At 44.6% G+C, this 12,800-nt stretch overlaps 1 protein-coding gene across 2 annotated transcripts in view; it reads right to left on the bottom strand.

Moving 5' to 3' along the window:
• Positions 1-2,005, bottom strand: part of ctbp1 (C-terminal binding protein 1) — a 251,119-nt gene extending 249,114 nt beyond the window's left edge. For both annotated transcript variants that reach the window (XM_035424959.1, XM_035424960.1), the window contains exon 1: positions 1,795-2,005. In XM_035424959.1, coding sequence (XP_035280850.1) covers positions 1,795-1,801 — 7 coding nt within the window. In that variant the 5' untranslated portion in view covers positions 1,802-2,005. The remainder of the gene's footprint in view (positions 1-1,794) is intronic.
• Between the last annotated feature and the right edge of the window lie 10,795 nt (positions 2,006-12,800).

The following is a 12,800-nucleotide window of genomic DNA, read 5'->3' on the forward strand; positions in this document are numbered from 1 at the left end:
TAGCAGACGCTCTGATCCAGAGCAACTTCCACAACTTCTTGCATAGTCAGCTAAAGGCAAAATATCCCTTAACCAAGGGCAATATTGTTATTTTTGAATTTTTTCATTTTTATTTTTTTATTTGAATCAGCGGGTTGTGTCATCAGACACGGTAACCTGCTACACGACATTCGCTTTACCGCACCTTTACTGTGCTTCACAAGCGAACTAGCCAAGTTACAGCCACTACACCATACTGCTCACAACTGGCATTACTGTAAATAGATGCCGTTTTGCAATTATTCCTTAAGTCAAATGTTGCCCCCCCCCCCCCCCCCCCCACAAATTTTTTCACCAAGTTATGTAATTGGATTTGCCTCATAATTCCAAACTCATATACTGCACCTTGTAAATGACACCTTGTACACTGGCAAGTTACCATTCTGCCCTCTCAATCAATAAAATTACAGTGAAAACAGAAGGCAACGGTGGTAATGCCAGTAAGGGTAATAACAGAGGCAAAAGATTAAGAAATGTGTCCTGTATGAAGTGACAGGTGGTGCGCTAGAAAGGTAAATGGAAGAACATGTTTCCCAGCCATCAATTCAGCCAGGCAGTCTATAATGATCTACAAAAATGAATCTACATTTTTTTTAAAGCTGAAAATAAAAAAGTCACATTTCCCACAATGCATGGAAATATACAAAGTCAATTTGTAGTGCCAAAAATGTTTACAATCACAGTTCTGTCACAGATGTGATAAATATGTTTTACATTTTTTTCATAACTTTTTGCTGCTTGGTTGGGTTCAAAACCTGCATACCATTGTAATTTTCCCTGAGGTTGCAAACTAATCAGAAGAGAATGATACACAGCATACTGTGGGAAGTTAGATTAGTCTACATCAGAACAGACCTGATTAGGCTACGTGGCTAAAAAAGAATTTGCAATAAAAGGAAGATGCCATTTAAAACAAAGTTTGTGCAAGTGATAAACATAACTATAAACCTTGCCCAATTTGGTTATGCCAGTAAAACTAGAACAAATCTAATAGCATGAAAACAGCATGCTTAGAATCCGCAGCAAAATGGTCCCCGTGGAACAGATATTATCCAGAAATTATCGAACAGATGATACATTCAATTTGGATCCAGTGTCCGGAGTCCAGCGATAAACCAGCAGTTCATTCACAATTCGTAAACAGCCTAACTGTTTATCTTACTTAGCTCTTCGTGTTTGCGCTGACACGTGTTGTAAATCTGAAATAGTCGACGGGGAGAGGAGATAAAACGTCTTGAATTATTGCTAATATAAATAACAATTTTGGTATCAGATTAAAGGGACAGGAACAGCCATTCACATTTGTCGGAGCATCTGGCAAAGTAAGCAGGCGGCTGCAATCAAAACCAAACACCCCGTGAAATAATCAATTGTTGAACAGGCTAATCCAACCCACGCGCGCGCACACAAACACAAACGCCCTCGCTCTCACTCTCACTCTCGAGCGAAAAGAACGATACGATAAATGAAGAAATAACCAGATTCTGCACATGCATCTTCTTAATACAACAAGCCACCTCCCGTCACTCTCTCCAACTACAAGTCGACTTCGCACTGGTCGGACGTGCCCGGGAGATCCGCAGCTACCCCACCCCGAGCCATCTCCGAAGCACATACTCGCTCCTCCCTGTACACAGACAACTTAGCCGCTAGTCTGCCCCCAGCCGGCCCACACAGTGGCCTCGCAAGTCGAGTATTACAACCGCACAAAACAGACAGGACGAAGGTAAAATGCAATGGGAAAAATTCACAAACCTTGCATCACTACCTTCGGTTTTCCAAATCCAGACTGTCTTTTCCTCTGTAAAATATGCAGCTAAGTACACAGTGCCCAATCATGGCACAAGGGAGCCGAGAGCCAGCCAATCAGGATGCGCTGCTTTGGGCAGTGGCCAACCATATCCTGGTTCATTACTCAACCAGACAGAGAGAGACCCGAGAGACCAAGGGAGAAAACACAGATCTATACAGGAAAAAGAAATCTAACAAGCAAGGAAGGGACGAGTGTAAAGGGAGGGAATGAAGGCGGGTGAGCTGGGATATGAAAGATCCAAGTGTGACGCAGGAGAGCACAACAAAGATGGTGGAACATGTGATAAGATAGAAATGTTAGCAAGACAACTAACACAAATGTCCACAAGTTGTAATATTATATTACATTAATTTATTCAGGTTGTAGCCTGTCGGGGAACTTACGGGACTTACTGTGTTCTGGCCAAAAACAATATTAATATTTGCATTCATGTTCAAGAACCCCTTGCAGGACTTAAATCAATGATCTTGATATTTAGAGCTAGTTAGTAACAGTGAGCTAGCTAGCCAGTCTATTTGGCAGCTAGAAACTGTGGCAGCAATAATTTATATATGAATAATAACTTATTCAATCCAGTAAGGAAAATTGATTCAGATTTGAAGCAGAATTCTTTGAGAACACTGATAGGGCTCTACTGCTTGCAAGCATGTGTGGAGTGTGGTGTTGAGGTCCTGCATCTTCACAGACTATTTTCTATGATTATCAGCGATGTCCTTTGCACTCGAGAAGCCTTCACAAATCCCTCGATGGAATACATTGGCCTCAACACATGCCAGCAAATAACAGATGTCAAGATTGTGATCAGTCATTTCTCATCTCTGCTCCACCCTGTGGCTCTCTTCCAACAACATACCAAACTGCTGTAAATGACTATCAACTACAGTCTCTTTTTGAAGGGAAGTTGCTCTTTTCTCAGCTGAATAGACTATAAAGTAAACAAATTACACTGAACAAAAATATAAATGCAACACTTATCAATTTTGAAAATTTTCAAAAGGTAATAAATGTAAATCAGTCAACTGAAATGGATTCATTAAGCACTTATCTATTGATTTCATGTAATTGGGGATACAGATATGCATTTTTTAGTCACAGATTCCCCGAAAAAGAAGATACCATGAAATGAACAGAATACCAATCAGTATCCTGTGTGACCATCATTTGCCTCATGCAACGCAACACATCTCCTTCGCATTGAATTGATCAAATTGTTGATTGTAACCTGTGGAATATGGTCCCACTCCTCTTCAATAGCTGTACGAAGTTGTTGGATATTGGTGGGAACTAGAACATGCTGTCGTATGCGCTGGTCCAGAGCATCCCAAACATGCTCAATGGGTGACATGTCTGATGAGTATGCAGGCCACGGAAGAACTGGGACATTTTCAGCTTTGAGGAACTGTGTACAGATCCTTGCAACATGGGGCCGTGCATTGTCATGCTGAAACATGAGGTGATGGCAGTGGATAAATGGCACAGCAATGGGCCTCAGGATCTCATCACGATATCTCTGTGCATTCAAATTTCCATGGATAAAATGCACTTGAGTTCTCTGCCCATAGGATATACCTGCCCATACCAACACCCCACCACCACCATGGGTCACTCCAGGGGTTAAATTGGGATTTGGGAGGTGGGCGGACCCTGAGATCCGGTGGAAGGTGGGTGAAAAAAGGTACAAACCAATGAATGTCTCAGCTCACAATAGTTGTATGTTTAATGTATTGTGCACATAATTGTAATTAAGGAAAACAATGTTTTATAAAGAATGTATACAATTGATGCAAGCTTTTACATAAAATATTTCAAGTTTATTGAGTGTCATTAATGCTCAGAATTTTTTTACCCACAAAAATAATCGGTCATCCTCCTCTTTTGTCCTCCCTTTCTTCCTCCTTTATCCATCTTTCTTAGCAGCGACTGGTGACCTGAAAATTGGTGGGGCGCAAAACCTTCCGTTAAACTAATCATTGATCTCAAACTGTTTTAATTATTTTCAGTGATTAACAAGCATGCAAACAATCTGACTAAGCAATTGGAAAGGGACACCGCTTCTTCGCATTGTGTTAGGGAGATTAAATGATAAATGCGATTTAGAAAAATCAGTTTTAATCACTAAGCAGTGGCGGAATATTCCCCTGATTTTCCTTGAGTATCAACACAATTAATCCACAAAATAGGCTACTCAATACTATCATATATGGCCAGCTCTCCCCAAAGACGCTGTGTGTTAGGCTACTTGCCATTTGATTAGTCTGATCGTTGGCCTGCTTGGTAATAAAGGAAATTAAATTACTAATGAAAACAGGTTGAGATCAATGATTAGTTAAACGGAAAGTTTTGCGCCCCACCACTTTTCAGCTCACCAGTCGCCACTGCATCGGATATAGCCGGCGTTCGTGGGGGCTGTTTATTCATCTCTCTTTAAAATGTTGCATAGATGAAATTACATGTTCATGAAATTACCTACTGCGTCCGGTTCCAAACAATCAAGACAATCAACGATATTTTTCTTTCTGTGCTTGTCTATATAAACGACCGTTCCTCCTGAGTTTTTTTTCTTCTGATTTTTGATTGGTTGATCGAGTAACTGGCTAGAGGGAACACATGGACTGGAGCACACGAAAAATGGACTGGATTGTCATAGTTATTTGTAAAACTGCCAGTCAAAATTATTTATTTATTTACCAAAGGTGGGTGGACCCCCAATTTAACCCCTGGGTCACTCTGTTCACAACGTTGACATCAGCAAACAGCTCACCCACCCAACACCATACACGCTGCCTGCCATCTGCCCTGTACAGCTGAAACCATGATTCATCAGTGAAGAGGACCGTTCTCCAGCAAGCCAGTGGCCATCGAAGCTGAGCCCTTGCCCACTCACATCAATTGTGAAGCCAAACTGCAGACAAATCAAGACCCCAGTGAGGACGTTGAGCACACAGATGAGCTTCCCTGAGGCTATTTCTGACAGTTTGTGCAGGCATTCTACGGTTGTGTAAAGCTGTCCGTGTGGCTGGTTTCAGATGATCCCGCAGGTAAAAAAGTTGAATGTGCGGTCCTGGACTGGCGTGGTTACACGTGGTCTGCGTTTGGAAAAACTTGGACGAACTTCCAAAATCTCTGAAATGACGCTGGAGGCGGCTTATGGTGGAGAAATGAACACCCATTACTCTGGCAACAGCTCTACAGGACATTTCTGCAGTCAGCATGCTAATTGCATGATCTCTTAACTCTTGAGGCATCTGTGACATGGTGTTCAACATTTTAGGGTGGCCTTTTATTGACCCCATCATAAGGAACACCTGTGTAGTGATAATGGCTTTTAATCAGCATCTTAATATGCCACACCTGTGCAGGAGATGAATTATCTTGACAAAGAAGAAATGCTAGCTAACAGTGATATATACAAATTTGTGGGAAAACTTTGAGAGAAATAAGATCTTTGTGCACATAGAACAAATCTTTGAGGTATTATATAAACGCATTGAAAATGGCTGCAAAAATAAAAATGTTGCATTTATATTTTTGTTCAGTATACTTTACAGAACTATTTCTTGTGATGTTTCGACATCTTTGCCATTGTGTCTTTGTGGTGGTTTGATTATGTAAGGCTTTAGTGAACTGAAATTGAACTATTTTAACAAAGTTAAAAAGCAATTCTATGAACAGAATTCATAATTTACTGTTCAAAGGAAGAGTCTCTATTTACCATTATAATAATTCATTATCTACAGTTAAAAAGGTAATTTATTTTTGTCTTGTTTGAGGAAAATGGGTAAAAGGTTGTGGCAGTCAGTACGCCTGAGTGGCGGATTGGTCTCGGCTGCATCATCTGGTGGAGAGAGCACATGCACCTGGGTTGGGCATTAACTAATCAGCCCAGGTACTTAAAGGTGTGCTGCTCTCCACAGTTCAGGGTTGAGACCGGGAGCTAACACCAAGAGCGCAGTTATGATTTTCATTTCGTTTTATTTTGAGCACGAAAGAAAAAGGAAGTAATCCTCAGCTGGGATGCTGGAGGAGCTGGACCTGGACCTGGCCGGGAAGGCGGGTCAACTACAGAGCAGGCGAACTGAAAAACCCTTCACTAGCCTGAAGGGCAAGTATCAGTATCTGGAGACGGGAGTACAGGTTGTGTCAAAAGCAAAAGGGCATGCCGAAAGCATGTTTCCATTGGTCAATCATTTAGTCCAAAGCAAAAGAGGCATGTTGAAAGCATGTTTCTATTGGTCGATAATTTGGTCATTTACACACGTTACAGAGAAGTAGGCATATCAGAAGCATTTTTTCTGTGTTTATCGAAACCATACAATTCTCAGAACCTGTGCAATTACATTCATTCATATTAAACAAATGCTGTTTAGACATGCAAACCTACAGCTACCAATAGCGTTATTTTGTTGAAGACATTGGTCAGCTTGGAAAACTTTAGGGTACTATCGTAACCCCGGTTTTCTGAAACATCAAGTGGAGAGATCCTCCTATGGGGAAAGACATCCGGTCATGACTCCTCAGAAGCATCCAATTGCACCAAGTCTGGCTCTGACAGACAGTAGCGTCCAACGCTACAGGAGGCACCGCCCTCCTGTAAGAGCATATAGGACGCTGCAGGGCAACTACTCTTCAGTGAGCATATTCACTTCTCGTGCGCGGCAAGCAGGGCAGTCTTGGTGGATCTCTCCACTCAATGTTTCAGAGAACCGGGGTTACGATAGTAACCTAAAGTTCTCTTTCATTATCTCATTTCACGATCCACCTATGGGGAGATATGGACTACTCCCAGATTGTCCTATGCTCACAGCAGAGAAACTGTCAGGCCAGCAAAGGCAGCCTCCCCCCTTGAGGGGAGGGCATGTTTGGCACATCCCATGTAAGGAAGTACTAAACACAAAGCAGGTGAGGAGAGATGCGTGAGCTTCACACAGAGCTCACCCCCAGAACTGCATGGGCTACCAGAGAACTGCTGACGTCCAGGCGGTAGAACCTAGCAAAGGTATGTGGAGAAGCCCAGCCAGCAGCTGAACAAATCTCCTGCAAGGAGACCCCACGGAATAGGGCCCACGATGCAGCTATGCCCCTCGTAGAATGAGCCCTAAGGCCCGAGGGGGGTGTTATCCCCTTTGAGTCATATGCCATAGCGTCCACAAGCCAATGAGACAGCCGCTGCTTAGAGATGGCTTTCCCTTTGCAGGGCGGGCCCCAGGCGACAAAGAGCTGGTCGCTCTTTCTGAAAGCCTTAGTCCTTGTCATATACATGTGGAGAAAATGCACAGGACATAGCATGTGCAGCCTTTGATCCTCTTGAGAGGAGTAAGGCGGTGGGTGAAAAGCAGCAAGCTCCAACACCGCACACATGAAAGCTGGGAAGCTGGTAAGGCTGGATTGGTCTTAGGAGAAACCCTATCCATATTAGGGGAGAACGTTGCGCACAAGGGATGCACTGAGAGCACATGGAGGTCACCGATTCACTTAGCCGAAGCTAGAGCGAGAAGCAATGCTGTATCTCATTTATAGGCTTGAATGGCCGCAGCGACAGACCCTCCAGCACCAGTGATAAATCCCAAAAGGGGATGTGCTTTTTAGCAACAGGCAGAGAACGGCGAGGCGAGCCCCCTTCATAAACCTGCGAATGAAAGGGTGTTGCCCCACTGCATAGTCTTTGAAACCAACATGACAAGCAGTGATAGCTGCCAGGTAGACCTTAATGGTTGAAAAGGATTTCCCTTTATCCATAAGGTTCTGTAAAAAGTGCAGCACGTCAGTAACAGAGCACTGGTAAGGCACTGACGGATGAGAGGCACACCATCCTTCAAATACCTGCCACTTATTTTCATAAAGTGACCTGGTAGAGGGCGCTCTCGTGCATTGGATGGTAGCAGCCACACGAGAGGGGACCCCTAACGCAATAAGGTTATACCTCTCACGGGCCAAGCCCAAAGAGCTATTCGCTCTGGGTGGTGGTGTATTTCCCCGTTTGCCTGAGAAAGTAGGTCCGTGCGTAACAGGAGTGTGCATTGTGATGGTTTGAATGCAAAAATTGGGGTGCCAGTCAGGTCTCTCTCCTGACATATAAGATCAGTTTCAGTCAAACCCACAAAGGATACATAGAACATTTTATATTAATGCCATACGCCCCATAACATTGCATTGATTTTCAATATTAATAACAGTGACACCCCACCCAGAAAGGGATGCGTCTGTTGTCACGACTTTCCTCATGAGAACGATCCCGAGAGGGGTTCCCTGAGTGTAAAAGTCTGTGCTTTCCCAGTGACGCAGAGTTTGGTAGCACTCGCGTGTCACCGAGAGGCGGCGATGGAGATCTCCCACGGAGCTGAGGTGAAGGGATGAAATCCACCTCATAAAGCCCCTCATTCTTAATAGCCCCAGTGGAAGGACCTGAGAGGCTGAAGCCATCAGCCCTTGCAGCTGTACTCTCAAGCCTGGTTTGAGCTGAGAGAGACAGACTCTGAGTGATAAGATGCGGTCTGCTGATAGCCGAGCTCGCATTGACACAGAGTTTAGGTCCAGTCCCAAGCACGTTACATTCTGTGATGGAGAGAGATTGCTCTTGGGGAGGTTCACTCTGAAACCAAGAGACGACAGATGTGTCCGAACTAGCTGTGTGTTCTGCAGAACTCTGACTTTCGAATTGATGATGATGAGCTCAATCATCGATATAAGTCAGAATTCTGACTCCCGTTAGTCTCAATGGAGCCAGACCCGCCTCTACACAAAGACAGAACACCCGTGGGCTTAGGAGAGGCCGAAGGGTAGAACTGTGTATTCATAGCAAACACCGCGGTGGGCGAAGAAGATACATTTTGAGAGGGGGATAGATGCCTACATGGAAAAAGGCATCTTTCAGATCGATTGGTGTGAACCAATTGTTCTGACGTATTGAGCGTAGAAGAGTGCTGTACGTTAACATTTTGAAGTTGTATTGCCTCAAATGTTTGTTCAGCACCCTGAGATCCAAGATAGGACGTAGGGAGCCGTCCTTCTTTGGAACCAGTAAGTAGCGAGAATAAAAGTATTGGGCTTGATCTCGCGGAATCACATGGATCGCCCCTTTGTGTAAGAGAGAAGAGATTTCCTCCTCTAAAACATGGGCCGTACTCTCTTTGGTTCGAGAGTAAATGACTCCGTTGAAACGTGGTGGTTTCACTCTGAACTGGAGTCAGTAGCCTTTGGTTATTGTGCTCAGGACCCATTCTGGGGCTGACACAGCCTGCCAAGCTACGATGTGGCTTGTGAGTGCCCCTGCTGGTGTTGAGGACCGCGGGGAAATTTGGCCAGATGATGCCAAATCGAATAATGATGTTGGCGCTCCACCTAGTGTCGAAACCAGGGGAGGCCTTGTGTGTTTTAAAGAGAATCTTTTCACACGGTTTTTTATTTTTTGACCTTTCAGGGTGGAAGCCTTTATTAGAAATGGCCTGGTGTTGTCCTGCACACTGAATGTGGGTAACACTACCTGTGTGGCTAGAACAGAGTCTCCCTCTCAGGGCATTGAGAGGGGGGACTGAGGCTGGGGGACACGGGAACTGGTGCCCTGACCACAGCAAACATAGGAGTGGGAGGGAGAGAGGGAGAGAGGCCGTCCCCCTGAACTTGAAGTCTCCTCTTCTTGGAGAGGGGAGACGAACATGTATCCACGGGGCTGGTTGCCCCAGAACATAGACTTAGCCCACCCAGCGGGGAAGCCAGTCAGGCAAGCCGCTTCTGCTTATGCTCAGCGGTGGTGGGTGAAGGTCATTTTACCCCAAGGCCTGGGAGGGGGGTTACCCTGCTGGTCTAGGGTTTGACTCTGCCCTGGCCCGGTTGGGCACGGTGGTTCACAGCCAGAGGCTGAGGGGGCTGCGTGGGAGGCAGCGGCTGAGGCGTAGCTCTGCGGGGGAGGCAGAGTTTGAAGGCCTCATCCTCTTTCTTTTTATCATCGCACTGCTGCTGTATGAGAGTCAGCGCAGGACCGAAAAGAGGCTGGTCTGGCTCAACTGGGGCACCTGCGATGCGCCTCTTCTCACTGTCGGGCAGACCAGAGAGATTAAGAAACAGGGCCCGCTCACCAGCTACAGCCAGGGCCATGGAGTGATCACAGGCCTGGACACACTGGGGAGCATTGCACAGAACCAGGTTGTTAATAGTGACAATCTCTTGCCACAGTATGGGGGAAGGGCTCCCCTTCTCGAGCTGTTTCCCCATCTCCACAATCAGCTCAGCTTGGTAAACCGAGAGTTGAGAGGAGACATTGAGGGCTCAAATAGCGAGGCCTGAGGACCTGTAGGTAGCCTGGTGAATGGAGGCTGTAAAGCGGTCCGTCTTATTTGATAGTGTGGGCTTTGGTGGCGCCAAAAACCCTCCCTGCCGGGGGTTCAGGTGTCGAGCTATGGAGGGTTCAACAGCCGGGGGTTTCCCCATGGCGTGGGCAGCCATGTGTTTGACTTCTAGGCCAAAAAAGCCGTGCTTGAAGTCAAGGGGGTCCTTCCAGTGGTGCCTCGTGTGTTTAGCACAGGCAGGAAGGACTGGGAAAAGCTGTTTCCAAGGGCCCAGGGGAGGGCCTAGGAATTTCCCGTCATTAACATCCTGCTCCTCATCGGCGGGGTTCTGGAGAGCTGGCCATTCGATGTGGAGGCGGGCGGTGGCCCGCTCGCACACCTCCAGAAGCACAGCGTGGGGTTGGGCGTTAGCCTTCCTATTGGTGCTAACTGGGCGGAAGGAATAGGTGTCCTCCTCGCCTGGGTCATTACACGCAACTGGCGTGTCATGCTCTAACTCAGGTGCCTCTTCCTCCAGTATAGGGGTACCGGAGTGGGAGAGGGGAAGGCCCAACATGTCTGGGTCGGACTGGTCAGCCCAGCTCAGGGTCGGAGGGCCTTGCGGGGGCCGAGAGGCCGTAGTGCTATCGTCCTCTTTATCAGAGTCCTCCTGACCGAGGTTGTTGCCGTGGGTAGCAGCGACTCTCAGTCTCCGCCGCCGCAGCCTCCTGGGCAAAGCCAGGACAGTTAAGTGATAAGGTTCTTGTGAGACACAAGGTCGAGGCTGTGAGCTCAGTTTGGATGATCGCGAGAAGCGAATGTCAACTGATGAGTAGTAGCGCTGCAGCGTCCTATATGCTCTTACAGGAGGGCGGTGCCTCCTGTAGCATTGGACGCGCTACTGTCTGTCAGAGCCAGACTTGGTGCAATTGGATGCTTCTGAGGAGTCATGACCGGATGTCATTCCCCATAGGTGGATCTTGAAACGAGATAATGAAAAAGAACAATAAGTGGCATACTCATGAGCAAAATGTAGAAGTCCCGGTATGGTGTACAGGTCCATTCCAGCCAACTTCAAGTGCTGGTTATTAGATTTATACCTTGTGATGCAGGTGTTGTATGATACATTTTATTATAGAATGTATTCTTTTTGTATCATAACTGAATCCTCTATTCGTGTTTTAATTGATTAATTAATTAATAGCCATTTACTGAAAGGATCAACCTCAATTTGCCAATTATTTAGGCAAAATTATTGTCGTTACTGTAGTTGTAAAGGTCAGTTAAAGCATCAAATGATGATTGCACACCTATTGCCCTAATTATCTTTTGTTGAGTAAGTGTACATGGGATTTCCTTTAACCCCTTAGTGCACATTCCAAATCTTGCCAATTCTTACCCATTTAGGGGGTACCCTATTTAAAGCTTTATAACTCCAGATGTGAACATTACAGAGACTTGAAAAATGGCTTAAGTGAAGCAAGACATTTGTACAATTTACAATACTAACGCAGATGAGTTTATATTCATAATTTTGGAAGAAATAAAGTGCCACAAATGCAATTGCCTAGAAAAAATTTTTAGTTTGCAAAGAAATACTGAGAGATTGCATATATACAGGAGGTTAAACTATACATGTGCTGGATCAAAAACTTCCTGACCACAAGTTCATAAAATCTAAGGGTGGATATGTAGAACTACTAAAGATCCATGAAGCAAAAACTAAGCAGTGTACCCAGCGTCTCCAAATCTATTCAAAATGTCTAAATTATGCATTGCTGTGAATCACAACATATTCACGTATTTCACTACAAATCAACTGTTTTGACTCAAGAAAAAACAGTTGCATAATTTTCAAATGGGAATTACAAGCTTTCAGTCAGTACAGTGGTCTAAAATATCTAGGGGTCCAGAAACATATCCAAAATCTCTCCAAAATTAAATAAAATGCTTTTTGTCCATTATAAAGCATATAAATGAGCCCCTTATGAAGTTTTAAGATGGAACATTGCTACCAGGTTAAAAAATAATGCAAAAATATTGTCACACAATGCGGTACAATACCTAAATGTGTAATTAACTCTTGTATGTATTTCTATACTTTGTACTCTCGTATGTTTTCTTGTATGGGGATGGGACGACGACATGAAAACAATTTTCAACCGTCCACCACGTTTTGGCAATGCTCCAACTTTAACGTCATCACTGTTGCATGCTTCACAAAAACAAGTACACTACTAACGCTTACATTACAGTGTGAAATATCCACATTATATAATATCACTAACCTATTTAAAGACACTTAATTTCAAAAATAACGTATGTAACCGAAGTATTTTGAGCAGTAATACTTACATAGAAATGATGAAATCTTATCTGTTTTCAGTAGATGGAGACAGAGACAGGAAATCAATGATATAGTTCTATCCGCTTCTGTCTTACACCAGAACACTATGTCAACTAGGTCTATCAGCAAACATATGGCTTAGCTATGCTCAGAAGTCCTCAACAATAATAGTATTCCAAAAAAATTTGAGAAATCGTTGACAAGGTTTCGTTAGCAGCGTCTTTGTTTTACTGCTACCACGTGAATGCGTAATTGAATAATGATAAGAAAATTTCCGGTTACGCTGACCTATAAAACGCTATTCCAAAAGCAAAATTAGACATGTTATACATCGTTAGAA

Source organism: Anguilla anguilla, chromosome 7 (genome assembly GCF_013347855.1).
Source record: "Anguilla anguilla isolate fAngAng1 chromosome 7, fAngAng1.pri, whole genome shotgun sequence".
In the NCBI taxonomy this organism is placed as follows: Eukaryota; Metazoa; Chordata; class Actinopteri; order Anguilliformes; family Anguillidae; genus Anguilla; species Anguilla anguilla.